Consider the following 19600-nt stretch of genomic DNA (forward strand, 5'->3'; position numbering starts at 1 on the left):
AGGAGTCTGCTCTAGAGCCAGGGAGAGGGGGATCAGGGACTTCTCTCCCACTCCCTCTGCACCTGTATAAGGAAAGCCAAGCATTTCCATTGTACTTCTGCATTTGTTGACTCAAGAGTTTAGCAAGTGTGTGTGACACTGGATAGAAACTGCAAGTGATGGCTTGTTTAATGAAACTAACCTTTTCAAAATTCTATTTCTAGGTTTAGAAAAGTTTGGGGCCTGAGTTCTTTGTTCTGCAGTTTGTTATTTCAAGTGTCTGTGCAGTTCAGAGCATTGTAAATACTGTGCATGTGTTTCTGAAATGACTGACATTTGGTACATAATGTTCCTGCACAGAGCAATTGAAATCCTACTACGCTACTATAAAACACTACTACCTAAATCTAGAATTAAGAAAACTAAACTTACCATATGGAATTCTATTTCACTTATTTGCTGATGGCTTTGCCAACCCAACTCCTAATCTAAACAATGCAGTCATTTCTACCTAGTGGCCAGACCATAGCTGCATGCATTTGGCTTCCTAGCTGGCAGGAAAAATAAACATGAGAGAGAGAGAGATAGCAATGTTTAGAAAAATTCACAGAATATATTTCCTCCACTGGATATGTCTACAAGGTGGTCTCTGAACATGTAATACTTTCTTGTGCCCACACCAGTGGGGCCTCCTTCCCTTAAGTTTTTAAAGCAGTCTGGCTCTAGGTTGACTAAGTTAGCACGTAATTTTGTTGGGGTCTGGATAAGGAAAAGGGTGCATTAAGTCAGGAGTCTATTCTGCAGTCAGGTGGGCATCCCTGGTGAGGCGGAGAGCCATATGGGGGCTCAAGATGCCTGTGGGCAAGAGAAAGGGAGCTGGGTTACACCTGTGCAAGACCAAAGGGTACCCAAGTGTGCTCTTCCCAGAGATCACAGCAGCCATCTCATTGCCAACTGCCAAGTATATGCAATGTAGAAAATATCTGGGGAGTGAAGTTCATTTTCTGCCATTTGAGTCTACTTGTCCCTGTGTAGGCAGGACCTCATCAGTGTATGTCACAGTGATCATCTCAAAGGATGCAGGTGAAACAGGAAGGCATGAGCATGAGGCTGCAGACACAGGCTTTACACAGCATGGCTCACTCCCACCCACATTCCAGCATCTCCAGGATCAGTATTTGCATCTGCAGGGATGCAGCTTAGGAAGTACTGAAGCTCTGTTCTGATGTGGCTAAATCTGGGCCTGCTGACGCCAACACTTCTCTATGAAGATCATAGTCAATCAGAGCTCCAAGACTTCAAACAAACAGCTATTTTCTAAAGTTGTTACTAAACACTTTCCAAATACTCTTAAATGTTGACTAAAACCGTGGCATATCTGATGGTAAGAAACAGCTGAATTAGGGGCTGGGGGTGGTAATACAGAAATAAAGTTTCAGTTGCCCATAAAGTCATGTTGATCCTGTGCTGTCCCCATGTGTGCTCTGCTCACACGGGCAGATTGACAGGTGTCTAGTAAACCACCAACAGGACCTCCACGCTCATTCTTCCTTGCTATCGCACAAGAGGGTTCAGCAGGCCTCATCTTTACTCTAGGAACGAACATACGTGTCTCGGATCATCACTAACTCACTCATTTACACAGGAGCTGGACAGCAGCAATGTTGTGACACGGAAGGCCATGTCCCCAACACGAGCAGTTTGGGACAATCCCCAGTGTGGCAATCTTGCTCCTATAAATGTTTAAAACTACAACTGCAGCTAAACTTTTATAAACAAAATATTAAAAACGTATATTTGATAAACTGAGTAGTAGTCCAACATAAGAAAGTTAAGATCCTCTTAGGCAATGAGTAAAGAGGCCTCTGTGTCAGGAGAGGGCTTAGGCACACTCACAATAGAATCAGGGAGAACCACAAAGAGCTAGGGAGGAACTGGGGTCAGAGGGAACAGAAAGGACAGGAATCATGTGCAGTTAGCACATTAACTCTAGTTACGTTCAACTCTCTAGTCTGGATATGCAAGGTGTTGGGGACAGGTTTTGATGTCAATTTAAGGATCATTTTCATAGTGTAAAACAGTCCTTGCATAGCCTGGACCCCTACCACAGAGCTATCCAAAGTGGCTTGCTAATGCCAGGTGATACACAGACAGCCATGCTGGCATGAGAAACGCTCTACTTCCCTTCATACTGCAGTCACCCCTTCTTCTACAATGCCCATCTTGTATATCTTGTATTTCGGAGCACCTCTGTCCTTCCAAAGTGCAGGTCTAGTCACCCTAGTAACCCATGAGAGTTCCCAGGAGTGCTTGCTTACAAAACACAGACTTAGTTTTGAAAGCCATGTTCCTGTGGGCTGGCCAGTGTCCGGGTGTCCTCCTGTGCAAGTGGAGGCCGCACTGAAGGATGTACCTTCAGCAAGGACTGCTTGTGACTCTCCCTCTTCTTCTCCTCCTCTTTTTTGGCCACAACAGATGCCACGCGTCTTTCTTCTTCCTAGAAAAACAATGTTTGTTAAAGAAAGTGTCCTGAGGAGTTAACCATAGTGCAATGAGGTGTTGTGCTAACAGAAAAGAGTCCCTGGAAGGAAGGTTGGTATTTGCTTTATACTTTCTTCTCACTTCCTAATTCTAAAAAGAGTTTGTATTTCTAAGCCCACATCTGTTCTGTAGGTAAACTAAATCAGCTCATTAATGTAAGAGAGAGAATAGTAAGGAAAAGAAAGGGGGCAGATATTTGATAATTATACTTCAATAAAGATTGGGGGTGCTTGTGAAAAGAATTCAGGATATATGAGAAAGATCATTCACCACAGTCAAGTTGGCTTATTTCAGAGATGCAGGGATGGTCCAATATATAAAAAATCAATAATACTATATACTACAAAATGAACTGAAAGAAAGATGGATCATTCAATTTGATAGGTACAGAAAAACTTAAAAAAAAAAAATCCAACATCCCTTCATGATATGAGTCCTAAAGAAAGTCAGAACAGAAAGAAAACATCTCAACATGATAAAGACCATACACAACTAGCCTGCAGCCAATATTATAATAACGTGGAGAAGGGCCTACAAGTATTCCCACTAAAATCCAGAACAAGGCATGGGTGTCCACTTTCTTGACTCTTAGTCAATATAGTACTAGAAGTCTAAGCTAGAGCAGTTAGACAGGAGAGGCAAACCACACAGCTACAGACAGGAAAGAGAGAAGTCAGAGCATCTCTATTTGCAGGTAATATGGTCCTATACTTCAGAGATTCTAAAGACTCTAGAGGGGAACGAATAAATACCTTTACCAAAGTGCCAGGGTAAAAATGTTAACATATAAAGGGAGTAGCCTTTCTATATACTATTGCCTAAATAATAAAAAGGAACCCAGGGAGACAGTTCCATTTATACAACCTTCAAAAGAAACAGGGTAAGGTACTAGGAGACGGAAACACACCCAATGCGCATGGATCAGAATGAAGATCCTGAAAGTGCCCACCCTACAAAAGTAATCTACAGATTTAATGCAATCCCAGTCAAAATTCCAGGGACAGTCTTCACAGAAATAAAAAAAAAACTTAAAATTTAGTATGTACAAAAACAAACAAACAAACAAACAACAGAAACAAAAGCAAACAAACCCCAAGAAGAACAGTGCAGGAGGCAACACTGCACTGACCACAGGTCCTGGTCCAGAGCCAGAGAAGAAAAACAGCGTAGTAATGACCTGAGTGAGCTTCTGGGGTCAAAAAGGAACGAGAAGGAGAAAAAGGGAGGGAGGGAGGGGGGAGGACGGAGAAAAAGGATTTGAAGAAATGGTGAAGGAACACTCTGAAAGGCACTGGCTCACGGTAAAACACACAGTGACAAAAGTTGGCCAGAACCAGTTTCGCTGGAAGTGGAACTTGTAATGTTGTTGCTGTTTAAATAAAGGCTCATTTAAGTTTGCTTTTCTAATTTTAGAGAGACCAAAAAAGAGCTTAGAACCTAGCAGTTTTTGCCATATGACCAAGTTGCTTTAAAGGGAGTGGAAATTCAATGTGATTTTTGGTAATTTTAAAGTGCTTTTTTTTTCTAGCAAAAGTAAAAAGAAGAAATTAAGAAACAATTCAGAACTTTGCTTTTTAGCCTAACAAAATAGCTGGCTTAGTAATCAGGCCAGCGTTCTTAGCCAACTTTAGTTAATTCACTGACACTGCTGAGGGCTGACCACTACTCTCTGTTAGAGGTGATCTAAATGAAAAATATTGCCTATCTTTCTAGAAAGGTAAAACTGTATTGTGCCTATGATTTTAAGGCTTGTGTAGCATTTTAGAGCCACGGAGCACAATGGATGTTTATAGCTATCTGCTGAGGTGGCTGTTCACCCGCCTTTCCAGTTAACCTTAAAACCCACCCCTGGAGTTCAGCCTGCACCCGGGCCACTGCTAAAACCAGGGCCATGAACTATTCTGTGTGGATTCTGAGGAAGCAGAAAGACACTGACGCCCCAGTGGCCTCAGCTAGAAGACACAAACTAGAAACATCAGTTACTGCAGGGCCAGACACAAAGGCTACAGAAGTGCGTGGATCACGTAGGGCACATGCTTCAGAGATGATCTCATCTGACTGTCAGAGAGAATGGGCGTCTATTAAAGGCAGTAGGACTTTAAAAGGAATTCTAAACCCTGGAAAATTGGATTTACACCAAATCCATTTAAGCACTAAAGGTTTTAAGGATACGTATGTATTGTATGTATGTATGTATGTATGTATGTATGTATGTATGTATGTATGTATATTCACATTTGACTATATTTTAGCACACATAATTAACAACTTTACATATAGAAACCTGAATCTCTAATTGTGAAGATGGGCCATGAATCTGCTGGCAAGAAAGAAAAGAAAAGCAGGGACTACTACTGGCCCCTCCAAGAGACCAGTCAGACTCTGGATGAAAGCCACATCCATCCTTTATGTAGCACAAAAGGGATCTATCTGAACTAAGGAATTTAGACTTTTTTTCTGACTTTAGTTTGGTGTGCCTGTGTACACACACACACACACACACACACACACACACACACACACACACACACAGTGTGTTTGTGCAAATGTACATACACAAATATGTACAAAACAAAAGTTTTAAGGATGATTATTTCTTGACCATGCAGAAGAGAAAATGTTTGAGAGAATCTTATATTGAGTTCATGCTTCCATAATGATCAGAGCATGGGGGAAAAAGCATAAAGAATCATTAATGCTTGGCTTCTAAATGTCTCTTCCTGGGGATGACACACATTAGTGATATATTTCAGTAGCCAAAGGCAACTTACATGATCACATGTGACTTCAGAGACCTAAAGAAAGCCTCTTCCACACACCACAAATGGAGAACCCCACTTTCAGTAGCATTAGTAATGTCAGTCTTTCATTATGTTTGGAGATCAAAATTTAGACTAAGCAAACTAAACATGGGCTTGAGGTAGGCAGTCTGACATGTATATTTCTCCTCTAGAACTGTGATTATATTTGGCTTCTCACAGTGTTGTCTGAGAAAAGTTTTTACTTTTAGCATGTATGTATGTATGTGTATGTATGTTTGTTGTATGTATGTGTGTCTATTTGTATGTATGTATGTGTGTCTATTTGTATGTATGAATGTACGTACGTGTGTATGTATGTATGTATGTATGTATGTATGTATGTATGTATGTATGTATGTATGTGTGTATGTGTGTATGTGTTGTTTGTGTGCATGTCTGCCCTCTCTATGTGTAGGTGTCCTTGGAGTCCCTGAAGCTGCAGTTACAGACAGTTAAGGCCTCTGGATGTAGGTGCTGGGAACCAAGCCCTCCCTCCCCAAATTTTCTGTGTACTGGTCTTTTTCCTTCCTCCTCATAATTTGTCCATTCTGTTCTTTTGATCAGGGATGAGAGTTGATATGCCCATTCTAACATCTTCCTTCTACCTTCTCTGTTCAAGCCAGGTACCCTAGAAAGGCTACCAATGGTTTCTACCTGCCTAAAACCCAACTGCATCTCAGAGGCTGTCAGAGCACTCAGTGGGCAGTACTTGCTGTGTAAGCATGAAGACCAAGAGGTCAGACCACCAGCACCCGTGTGAATGCCAGGTGAACATGGCAGCCACCATATACCTCTAGCATCCCGCACTCCAGTGATGGACAGCATCCCAGGAGAAGCTGGCTACCCAGACTAGCCAAATCACTGAGCTCTGGGTTCAAGTGAGAAACCTTGTCTCAGAAAATAAAGCAGAGAGTGACTGTGGAAGACTCCTGATAGCAACCTCTGGTCTCTACCTGCATACACATGTGTACCCATACACACACACACACACACACACACACACACACACACACACACACACACACATCACATCACATATATGAATACCCTAAAAATAATAGTTGAGTAATCAGACCATGGAAGAAAAAATTGGGAGATTATCTCTATTTCTTGATTTCTTTGTTTCTACAAATGAACATAGTTTGAAGTCATGTTAGCTATCATTTCATAATTCACTCAATTTTGTGCAAGCTTTTCCACACACATGGCTCAGACTCATCTCCATTCTCTACCCTTGGGGATCTTTCAGTCTGCTTGCTGTTATAGGAGACATTCTTAATGAGTGTAGAGAGTCTTCAGTCTGTTGATGGAAGGTCAAATACTTTTTCAAATGATCTATTGTTTTACTAGATAGATCATCTAGATCAGCTAGAAAAAAGGTCATCAAAATTTTTCTGTAAAAGACACAGAACTGGGTCAACATAGGGGTACACATCTTACCCAGTACCCGGCAGGCAGATCTCTGTGAACTGGAGGCCAGCCAGAGAGATTTCTAGGCTATCCAGGGGTGCATAGTAAGACTCTGACTTGAAATGACAACAACAGGGACTAGAGAGACAGTTTGGGGGTTAAGAGTATAAGCTTATCTTCCAGGGTCCTGGGTTTAATTCCCGGTACCTACACAGCAGCTCAGACCCGTAATTCCCAGGGGATCCAACATCTTCTTCTGGACTCTGTGAAGACTAAGCATGCATGTGATACAAAGATAGACATACAGATAAAGCACCTGTACACATAAACAAATAAATATAAAATACAACAACACACATGCATGTATACACGTCCTCAAACATACGACTCTAAACAAGCAAAACCCTAAAGGTAAAAAAATACAAAAAGGAGATAAAAATGGATCAATTTACATCTTCTACATGCAGACCAACAGTAAGACCAGCACCATTTGTTGAAGATGCTTTCTTTCTTCCACGGTATGGTTTTGGCTTCTTTATCAAAGATCAAGTGGCCACAGGTGTATGGGTTTATTTCTGGGTCTTCAATTCTATTCCATTGACCGACCTATCTATCTCTGTACCAATACCGTATGGTTTTTATCACTATTGCTCTGTAGTACAGCTTGAGGTCAGGGATGGTGACTCCCCCAGAAGTTCTTTTATTGTTGAGAATTGTTTTCGCTATCCTGGGTTTTTATTATTCCATGTGGAGTTGAAGAGACAGAACCTGTAGAGACTATCTCCAGTAGATAGACATGGCACCCAGTTGAGGGATGGGGCCACTCACCCATCTCAAAATTTTTAATCCAGCATTATTCCTGTGTAAAGGAAATGGAGGGACAAAAATGGAGCAGAGACTGAAGGGAAGGCCATCCAGAGACTGCCCCATCTTGGGATACATCCTATCTGCTGACACCAAACCCCAACACTGTTGCTGATGCCAAGATGTACTTGCAGACAGGAGCCTAGCATGGCTGTCCTCTGAGAGACTCTGCCATCACCTAACTAAGACAGATGCAGATACTCACAGCCAACCATTGGACTAACCCTGGGAACGCAATGAAAGAGTTAGAGCAAGGACTGAAGGAGCCAAGGGGATTGCAACCCCATAGGAAGACCAACATCAATTAACCAGACCCCTCAGAGCTACCAGGGACTAAATCACCAACCAAGTATACATAGGCTGGTTCCTGGCTCCCACGACATATGTGACAGAGGACTGCCTCATCTGGCATCAGTGGGAAGGGATATGCTCAGTCCTGTGGAGGCTTGATGCCCCAGAGAAGGGGGATGTTAGAGGGGTGAGGTGGGAGTGGTGGGTGGGTATGGAAGCACCTTTTAGAGGCAAAGAAGAGGGCATATGGGGTTGGGGGTTCATGGAGGGGAGACCGGGAAGGGAGATAACATTTGAAATGTAACATTTTAAAAGCCTCTATGGTATCAGATTTCCATAAGACCCCACATGAGGATCAAACAAGGAAGGCAAGTAAAGCATGGGTATCAGATCCTACGACAAAAGCCTATATTCAACAAAACTGGAAAATCTGGAGGAAATGGACAATTTTCTAGACAGATACCAGGTGCCAAAGTTAAATCAGGAACAAATAAATCATCTAAACAACCCCATAACTCCTAAAGAAATGGAAGCAGTCATTAAAAGTCTCCCAACCAAAAAGAGCCCAGGTCCAGACGGGTTTAGTGCAGAATTCTATCAGACCTTCATAGAAGACCTCATACCAATATTATCCAAACTATTCCACAAAATTGAAACAGACGGAGCACTACCTAATTCCTTCTATGAAGCCACAATTACTCTTATACCTAAACCACACAAAGACCCAACAAAGAAAGAAAACTTCAGACCAATTTCCCTTATGAATATTGATGCAAAAATACTCAATAAAATTCTTGCAAACTGAATCCAAGAACACATCAAAATGACGATCCATCATGATCAAATAGGCTTCATCCCAGGGATGCAGGGATGGTTTAATATATGAAAATCCATCAATGTAATCCACTATATAAACAAACTCAAAGATAAGAACCACGTGGTCATTTCATTAGATGCTGAGAAAGCATTTGACAAAATTCAACACCCCTTCATGATAAAAGTCCTGGAAAGATCAGGAATTCAAGGCCCATATCTAAACATAGTAAAAGCCATACACAGCAAACAAGTAGCTAACATCAAACTAAAAGGAGAGAAATTTGAAGCAATCTCACTAAAATTAGGGACTAGACAAGGCTGCCCACTCTCTCCTTATTTATTCAATATAGTACTCGAAGTCCTAGCCAGAGCAATCAGACAGCAAAAGGAGGTCAAAGGGATACAAATTGGAAGGGAAGAAATCAAATTATCACTATTTGCAGATGATATAATAGTGTACTTAAGTGACCCCAAAAGTTCCACCAGAGAACTACTTAACCTGATAAACAACTTCAGCAAAGTGTCGGGGTATAAAATTAACTCAAACAAATCAGTAGCCTTCCTCTACTCAAAGGATAAACAGGCTGAGAAAGAAATTAAGAAAATGACACCCTTCACAATAGTCCCAAATAATATAAAATATCTTGGTGTGGCTTTAACCAAGCAAGTGAAAGATCTGTATGACAAGAACTTCAGGTCTCTGAAGAAAGAAACTGAGGAAGATCTCAGAAGATGGAAAGATCTTCCATGCTCATGGATTAGTATGATTAATATAGTAAAGATGGCCATTTTGCCAAAGGCAATCTACAGATTCAATGCAATCCCCATCAAAATTCCTACTCAATTCTTTATAGAGATAGAATGAGCAATTTGCAAACTCATTCAGAAAAACAAAAAACACAGGATAGCGAAAACTATACTCAACAATAAAAGAACTTCTGGGGGAATCACCATCCCTGACTTCAAGCAGTATTACAGAGAAATAGTCATAAAAACTGTATGTTATTGGTACAGAGACAGGAAGATAGATCAGTGGAACAGAATTGAAGACCCAGAAATGAATCCACACACCTATGGTCACTTGATCTTTGACAAAGGAGCTAAAACCATCCAATGGAAGAAAGATAGCATTTTCAACAAATGGTGCTCGTTCAACTAGAGGTCAGCATGTAGAAGAATGCAAATCGATCCATTTTTATCACCCTGTACAAACCTTAAGTCCAAGTGGATCAAGGACCTCCACATAAAACCAGATACACTGAAACTAATAGAAGAAAAAGTGGGGAAGAGTCTCAAACACCTGGACACTGGTGAAAATTTCCTGAACAAAACACCAATGGCTTATGCTCTAAGATCAAGAATTGACAAATGGGACCTCATAAAACTGCGATGCTTTTGTAAAACAAAAGACACTGTCATTAGGACAAAACAGCAACCAACAGATTGGGAAAGGATCTTTACCAATCCTACCTACATCTGATAGAGGGCTAATATCCAAAATATACAAAGAACTCAAGAAGTTAGACTGCAGGGAGACAAATAACCGTATTAAAAATGGGGTTCAGAGCTAAACAAAACATTCTCAGCTGAGGATTATGGAATGGCCAAAAAGCACCTAAAGAAATGTTCAACACCCTTAGTTATCAGGGAAATGCAAATCAAAACAACCCTGAGAGTCCACCTCCCACCAGTCAGAATGGCTAAGATAAAAAAAAACCTCAGGTGACAGCAGATGCTGGCGAGGATGTGGAGAAAGAGGAACACTCCTCCATTGTTGGTGGGATTGCAAACTGGTACAACCGCTCTGGAAATTAGTCTGGAAGTTCCTCAGAAAACTGAACCTTCCACTATCTGAGGACCCAGCTATACCTCTCTTGGGCATATACCCAGAAGATGCTCCAACATACAACAAAAACACGTGCTCCACTATGTTCATAGCAGCCTTATTTATAATAGCCAGAAGCTGGAAAGAACCCAGATGCCCTTCAACATAGGGATGGATACAGAAAATGTGATACATCTACACAATGGAGTACTACTGAGCTATCAAAAACAATGACTTTATGAAATTCACAGGCAAATGGAATGAACTAGAAAATATCATCCTCAGTGAGGTTACTCAATCACAGAAAAACACACTTGATATGCACTCATCGATAAGTGGATATTAGCCAAAAAGCTTGAATTACGCAAGATGCAATCCACAGATCACAGGAAGCTCAAGAAGGATGACCAAAATGCGGATGCTCCCAATCCTTAAAAGGGGGGAGAATATCCATAGGGGGGGATATGGAAGCAAAGTTTAGAGCAGTGACTCAAGGAATGGCCATTCAGAGCCTGATACACATGTGGCCCATATATATACAGCCACCAAAACTAGATAAGATTGATGAAGCTAAAAAATGTATGCTGAAAGGGACTGGATATAGATCTCTCCTGAGAGACACATCCAGAGCATGTCCAATACAGAGGTCATTGCTAGCAGCAAACCACTGAACTGAGAACAGGACCCCCTTGGGGGGAATTAGAGAGAGAATCGAAAGAGTTGAAGGAGCTTGCAACCCCATAAAAACAACAATGCCAACCAACCAGAGCTTCCAGGGACTAAAACACTACCAAAAGAATATATATGGACTGACCCAGGGCTCCAAAAGCATATGTAGCAGAGAATAGCCTTGTTGGGGCACCAGGGGAAGGGGAAGCTCTTGGTCCTGCCAAGGTTGGACCCCCAGTGCAGGGGAATAGGGGGGGGGAAACGGTAGGGGGGAGGTATGGGGAGAAACCCCATAGGGGGGGGGGGGAGGGGATGGGGACTTATGGACAGGAAACCGGGAAGGGGAATAACATTTGAAATGTAAGTCAAGAAATATATCTAATAAAAAAATTTAAAAAAGAAAGAAACAGCTAAAATGTGTAAATACACCACACACACACACACACACACACACACACACACACACACACACACACGTACATATATATAGATATACAGAGGATGTCACATTTAGGCTTTGTGGGCCACATATGATTTTGTGCTCAAATTTTTCTTTGCTTTCCTTTAAGTAACATTTTAGAACTATTAAATACTACACTTAGCTTGACAGCCATATGAAAACAGCCTTGGGTGGATTTGCTCCAAGGTGCTGTTTGTACCTTGTCTTAGGCTATGGAACTTCTTGATCCTGACTGGATTACCCTATAGAACATCACTTTAATTTCTCCAGTTTCTACTACCATATACTTTATCAAGGTAACATCAATATTCTCTTATGTAGACATTAATGGTCAATACAATGGGCTGTGGGGAAATTCCAGAGCAGACTTCTCGGAGGCTGACATCAATCAGGTCCTCTGTGTCCTTTGGTATAAGTGAATCGAGCACTCAGGCACCCAGCTTAGCTCAAAATGATAGCAACAAACTTGGCCAAATGCTTTGCTCAAATTCCAAGATATGATCCATCTCTGAGAAGGATGGATACTAATAATACTATTAGTATCTATTAGTTTATAATAATCTAATGACACTAATAACCAGCCTGCTTTGACCACTGTGTTATATGCACACATTGTAACTATGTCCCACAAATATGGACAGGTATCATGTCAACTGACAATGTTTCAAAAAGAGAATTCATTTGCCTGACAGGAGCGATGAGCAGTGAACCAATGCTGCCTCCTGGTGACACTGCCTGAAGACCCAGGTCCTAGTTCCCTCAGTCAACCTCAAGCTGTCACAACTGTGGATTTTATATTCTTTCCCTTTGTGGTAAGTATTGCATTCTCCTTTATTACATATGAAATTCAGAAAATGTTCCATGAATTTAAAAAGCTGTTATTGGAGCTTAGTAAATCCAACTGCACCCTGCAGCACTCTGCAGCAGAGAAGGAAGGGGAGGCATCTATAGAGTACCTGCTTGTGTCAGGAAGGGAAGGGGAGATGTCTTTCCCTGACTGCTGTCTGTTGCTAGGACAGACCAATCTGATGTGTAACAGTAATATCACATACTCAACTACTTAGTGGGCTAGCTGTGTATCTTTTCTGCATCATTTTCAGCAAGAACAGTAATCAGAAGTATCAAGGATGCTCAATTTAAAAAGACATGGAGATAAGAGAAAGAGAAGCCCCTAAATAAAATCACTGTTGACAGCACATGCCTGAGTAAACAGGGAGGACAAAGAACTGTCTCCATCCCGTTAGCAGAGCATGAGGAAATCCAGGACCCATGGTACTCCTGAGTTCATCTACATGTTTAGCTATCCGCCACTCTCAGGATGCCCATGGTGTCTCTAAGTAAACATCAATGAACACGACACACACTGCCCCTGTATGGGGAGCTGACATTCAAAGAGTAAGTCATGGGCACTCGAGTAAACCTGCCGCAGAGTCCACACTAAACCCACAGTCTACAGAGGGAAGCAAGTAGAGGCCTGTTATTGTTTTCAAGGACAGAGATGACCACACTGAGATCATCTTTGCATATTTTCTGAGAAAGTAAATACTCTAATAAATGTGGAATGTCAGGAAAGAGGGGCAGGCAGGTCTCATTACAGAATTTCTTGGAGGTAGTACCATGCTGATCTACCCTGTACACTGGAGAATCATATGCAGATTTTCTTATGCCAGTGGCCACATCAAAATGTCTCACCTATAGTGATACAAACCAGAAACAGAATGAATAGAAAAGGTGGCATTAGGAGATCACCACACTTCCTAAGTAGCACTAACAGCAACCACAAAACTACACAAAACTCTCACTTGGGAAGCGCGGTTTTGTCCTTTCAAATTATTAGTTAAACACTAAACAAGAATTAAAAAGTAAATATAGATTTTGATTTAAATGTAAGCCTAGAGATTTTAAAGCTTTATTTGATGAAACTGGATGTGGGTAATGGTTAAAAAAAAAAACCTGTACTTAAAATTATGAAGTTTACAATCACAATAACCTATAATTTCCTAATTAGTTAAAATTAACAAGCACTCATGCAACTGGAACCCCAATTTCTCTAGCCAAGCTCAAGGGAGCAGCAAAGTACACAGGAAGCCACACTCAGGGGAGCAGGGAGGGTACATGGGAAGCACACTCAGGGGAGCAGGGAGGGTAGGTGGGAGGCACACTCAGGGGAGCAGGGAGGGTACATGGGAAGCACACACAGGGGAGCAGGGAGGGTATGTGGGAAGCACACTCAGGGGAGCAGGGAGGGTACATGTGGGAGGCACACACAGGGGAGCAGGGAGGGTATGTGGGAGGCACACTCAGGGGAGCAGGGAGGGTATGTGGGAGGCACACTCAGGGGAGCAGGGAGGGTATGTGGGAGGCACACTCAGGGGAGCAGGGAGGGTATGGGGAGGCACACAGGGGGGGGGAGGGCAAGGGAGGCAGGGAGGGGAGCAGGGAGGGTATGTGGGAGGCGTGGGGGGGCAGGCACACTCAGGAGATCCTGCAGGGGGCAGGGAGGGTACAGGGAAGCACAGAAGGGCACTCACACTCAGGGGACAGGGAATTCTCTTCATGTCTAGGGGGGAGCAGGGGGGCAGTGGGAGGCACACAGGGGAGCAGGGAGGGGGTACATGGGAGGCACACACAGGGGGAGCAGGGGTCATGGGAAGCACTGAAGGACCGTGGAGTTTGTGGGAGGCCATGACTCTTGAGCTACTCAGGATTGGGAGGCCATCAAAGGGGAGATGTCTGGGGGGGGGGAGCAGGGAGGGCGTGGGAGGCACAGTGACCTCAGCAAGGCAGGAAACACTTTCAAAGCCGTGTGTTTGCAGAAGAGACACCGGTGATGTCTGAGAGGGAAGTTGACTCAGCAAGGCAGGAAACACTTTCAAAGCTGCAGAAGAGACACCGCCACATTATTCTGGGACCTTTCAAGTAACATTCCCAGTTTTTAAATAAGATTTGGTTTGGTTTGGAGTTTTGAGATAGTGTCTAGCTGTGTAACTCTGACTGGCCTGGAGCTTACTCACTAGGTAGACAATGTTCCTCAGTCAGTCATGAGGATCAGGGGCATGCGCCACTGTGTACAGCATGTTCAACAGACCTTTTAAAGAAGGAGCTACAGAAAAACTGAGAAGATATACAAAGTTCCCATACACTCCATTCCTCCCAGTCTCTCTACAGTTAAATACACCTGAGAATGTATGTGAATATCTACAGTTAGTGCTCCCACAGTTTCTGGCCCTACAATACTCTCTGAACTCAGACATTCCTTGCCCATTCCTGAAAGAGTCATTTCTCAACACAGGAGTTCCGTACACTAGGAATAGATCTCCAGCAAAGGCCTGGAAGGGAAATATACTTTCTTACCCTTGTAGCGTCACTTCTTTTAGGCACCTCAGCTAGAGACGGAATGTGCGTGCACACTGCCCTGGGTGTATGCATGACGGACCTCCTCACTCCAACAGGGAGGGACCCAGCTCATACCACCCACTACCCAGTTATTGGAATTTTCTATTTCACTGTGTGTGTGTGTGTGTGTGTGTGTGTGTGTGTGTGTGACTAAATTCTTTAAACTGCACCCACAAAATTATTTTCTCGATCAGATGACTATGCTTAGGGGTCTAGTCCCCATTCCCAATGTTATGTAGGCCACCAAGGCCCTCCATACCTAGGATTACCTCATATGTTTGCAATACAGTCAGAACTTAGGAGAGTCAGAATCTGCATTTCATCCTGGGATTCCCATGTCCCTTGATAATTTGTTAAAATGTTTTACACCTTGAAGTTCACTCTCTAGAACTCTAACATTCCATGACTTGTGACAAACGCATAGTGGTATGTGCTTACTACTAAAGTACTATACGGAATAATTTCATGGTCTTGTGAAACTCTCCTGTGCTTTGCCCTGTACCCCAAATTCCTGATAAGCATCAATCATTTTCTCTTGAGTTCTGCAATTTCCAGAATGTTGGATGGCTGGAATCATGTACTGTGATATAGTCTTATGGACGGACTTCTTTCATTTGGTAATGTACACTTGTCAGGCATCTATCCATGCCTTCTCCTGGCTCCATGGTGCATTTCCCTTCATAACTGAGTAATATTCCACTGTATGAGCGTATCATTTCTCCATTCAGTTACGGAAGCTGAGTGAGGCTGCTGGGAATCCTTGTCCACAGCTGTCTGTGTGCACATGTTTCCCTCAGCAGGAAACATCTCGAGAATACAGCTGTTGGGTCACACATAAAGACGGTTATCTGGCTGGGTAAGAAACTCATCCAGTACTATCAGCGGCCATCCCTGCCAGCATTAGGTATTCATCAGTGTTTCTAGATGCTAACTGCCCCGGAAGAACAGTGCTATGCCATCTTTTACCCTGCAGTTCCCCAGGGTCAAGTGATTTGAGCATCTCTCACAAGTACATTGCCCGTACTGTACGTTCCTGGTGTTTTCAGAGCCTTTGTTCGTTTTCAGTGGATTCTTTGCTTTCTTACTGTTGAGCTTATAATTTCCCCCAAATACATTATGGTTATCTGTCCTTAACCAGATTTATGCCTCGAGAGTATTTATTATGTTTCTTTAAAAGTATGTATTTATTTATGTAGTGTGTGTATGGATGTGTACATGCCAAAGCACGCGTGTGAAGGGCAGAGGAAAGCTGTGGGAGCCGTTCTCCCCTTCCACGATGTGGGTCTCAGAAGTCAGCTCACGCCCGCACTGTATGCCTTTACCTGCGGAACCAGCTTCCCGACCCCTCTCCATTCTCCACAGTGCCCTTCACGGAGCAGGAGGCTTTAATTTCAATAAAGTATAACCTAGTAATTTCTGGTTTGGTTTTGTTTTTTAAATCCTATTTTGTTTCCTGAAGGCTGCCTGGGTTTTGTTCTACAATGTACAGTTTTGAGAGTTTTACATTTAGGCTTACATCCCATTTTGAGTTCACTTAATAAAAGGTCCAACTCTACATCTCCCCACATTGATGTGTGCTCTCTTTGTTGAAGTCCATCTGGTTGTATCTATGTGGGTATTTCCAGACCTATACTTGATAAATGTGTGTATTTTTTACTGCCCCATTGCCTCAACTGCTGTGACTTCAGGGTGAGTCTCAGTGATGCAGCTTTGTAATGATTCTAAACACATCACAGCTCACTCTGTGAATGGCATGTGTCACTGACAAGAAAATGAAGTAGAGTCTCCCTTCCCATGGAAATGTGACACTGTAGCTAATCAGGTCATATGTAAATAACTGTCTTGAACTTCTAGACCCCAAACATGCCTCAGTCCACACTTCCCAGAGACGCACTGAAGATCCAGCCTATGACAGGGTTTCATCAGTCAGCTGTAAGCTATTCTCCCATGTCTAATCTCCACACCAATTCCACTTGTGAATGCACAGGGACCCTGTGTGCCATCATGGACCTTGCCTGTGCTGGTCAGACCCCCCCTTCATGAGAACATGTCACAGAAAAATACTCCTCAGCTTAATTGGACTTTCTCTCTACAAAAGCTTCCTTGCATCAACTCCAGCACCTAGACTATAATAATTGAGTTCTAAGTGACATGGAAACTTCCTGTGTGGTCACTATGCCCCATCTGTCAAGAGCATCCCTTTCTCCCTCATCAAGCACTGTGAATAAAGGCAGAGGAATCCCACAGGCAATAAACTGTGTGGTTAATGAAATCACAGGTTCATAGTCAACTCTGCTTAACTGTACAAAACTGTCCTTAACAGGCTAGTGGGAACCTTCAAGCCATGTCATTCAGTATTGCCAGACTCCAGGCATTAGCCCTTACATGTACAAATCATCTTTTGACATCTAGAAAACTGCACAGATATTTTGATTTTTTTAAGATGGGAATAATCACAATAATACTCAATAATAATTCCGGGAATTCATTAACACCAGAGGTCAGTGAGACTCAACTAATAAAAATCCTCATGCTGAAAAATGCTTTTTCAGGATTTATGTTGAAACCACACCTCTCTATGATGGTAGGACACAGAAAAGTGTGCTATGAAAAACAGCAGCATGACAGGTTTAGTAGTAGCCCTCCCTCCTCCTTATTGCCCTAGTCAGACGGTTCTTCACATTTTGGCCAGATTCAAATAAAACCATCCTGAGGTTATTTCACCTCAGAGTTGATCTTTACTGATCTATAAGATGATTTCAATGTATAAGATACATCTCAATGTATGTCAAAGAATTTGAGACATGTCAAGATCATTACAGGAAGGCATTTAAAACAGGAGGAAAGGGCGGTTGGCAAATTTAAATCTAATGATGACGTGAAGTATAAGTAGATTGGAGTAAACAGCCAACACGGCCTCAATGCCCTTCTACCAGCGACTGAGCTGTGGATCGGAGAGGAGCCATCAGGGGATTTTAAACATGAAGTGGGGAGGACAGCTGAGGGTGGGGAGTGGGTAATGGAGGTGGTGGTAGTAATGTGACCAGAACTGTAGTTCAGAAAAATCACAATGTAGTAGACATGTGTAGTGAATATAGGAAAGAAAAAGGACAAGAGTAGAAAGCTCCTTGTAAATTAGATTGCAGGGGAGGGGGTGTTATGGCCAAACACAGTATAACCCCTGATAGTCATTCTGTGAATAAAGGGCAAAGGATCCATCCACAGAAGGCCGACTGGGAAAGGGGCAGGGGCTTGCGATCATTTGGATGTGAGAAAGAGAGAGTGCTGAGTAATCTCTAGGCTTCTCTCAGACTCGCTGCACTTGTGGTTTCAAGGTACAGATGCTGTCAAAATTTATGAGACTATGCTTAAAATGACTATATGTTATTACATGTAAATTTTTTCTTAAAAATGATTTAGAAAAATTGAAACTACTTTATAAAAAGCACACAGTTGTAGGACTGGATGAAATGATAGGACAAAGTCTAACTATTCCAAAGAACTTCCTGATAATAAAATGATAAGTGGATTTCCTTATCCTATTCTTAGAATCCTGGTGTCTATTACTAATCAGATAGATAGACTGACAAAATGCATACGGTGTGCCCAGAATCACGTGAAAGGGCAATGCCTTTATTTTATGACGGGTGGGTTCTATTTGTACTCTTCTTTACTATCTACAGCCAGACGGCAGAGACTATGATTTGTTTCTTATTGCTGTGTATAATTTTAAAGTAATGCTATCATCAAAACTAAGGATGTATAAAATGTCAGCTAACAAAAAAATTCAATTTTACTTAGAATGAGTCTTCTCTGTTGGGGTTGGTCTAATGGTTAACGGTTGAAAGAATTGGTGGTGCCACTTACAACACTAAATGCTATCTTCACAAGTCCAGTGTACAATGTGCCTGTGTGTAGTGGGAAGCTGCATTCCCAATGGCTGTGACCACTATACCCCACTTCAGAGATCTGCAAGACCTAGGGAGCTGACTGATCCACACCAGCAACTCAAACATAAAACGGACTCCAGGAGGGGAAGCAACCATACTTTAAGGCAGACACTGTCCCTCAATGCGGGCTCCAGCAGCTCACACACACACTCACACACTCATACACACCTTCTCTCACACATCCGCACTCACACATATGCTCACTCATACTCAGAGGCACGCAGTCATTCATACATCAAACATGAAATCACTAGGAAGACCCATAAAATATGTATAATTAGTAGAGTGCAAAACATAAAGAAAAAAGCATTACAAGAATTTGTATTGAACTTAAGAGGTGAATAAAATGTATTTGAAAAATCTCAAATGAATTGATCTGCTCAAAAAAATTAGGAAAGAAGAAAGGAAGAGGAGAGTAGGGGAAGGAAAAGGAGAGGAGGAGGGACAGAGGGGGGGAGATAGAGGGAAGGGGGGAGGGAGATAGAGGGAAGGGGGGGGGAGATAGAGGGAAGGGGGGAGGGGGGGAGATAGGGGGAAGGGAGGGAGGGAGATAGGGGAAGGAGGGGGAGGGGAGATAGAGGGAAGGGAGACAAGAAGG

At 42.5% G+C, this 19600-nt stretch overlaps 1 protein-coding gene across 1 annotated transcript in view; it reads right to left on the bottom strand.

The window, feature by feature from the left end:
* Nucleotides 1-19600, bottom strand: part of Lrrc49 (leucine rich repeat containing 49) — a 106471-nt gene that overhangs the window by 32417 nt on the left and 54454 nt on the right. Inside the window, exons 10-11 of the mRNA XM_032911477.1 lie at nucleotides 14471-14534; nucleotides 2393-2476 (exon numbers count right to left, since the gene is read on the bottom strand). Coding sequence (XP_032767368.1) covers nucleotides 2393-2476; nucleotides 14471-14534 — 148 coding nt within the window. The remainder of the gene's footprint in view (nucleotides 1-2392; nucleotides 2477-14470; nucleotides 14535-19600) is intronic.

This window comes from Rattus rattus, chromosome 8 (genome assembly GCF_011064425.1).
Source record: "Rattus rattus isolate New Zealand chromosome 8, Rrattus_CSIRO_v1, whole genome shotgun sequence".
NCBI lineage: Eukaryota > Metazoa > Chordata > Mammalia > Rodentia > Muridae > Rattus > Rattus rattus.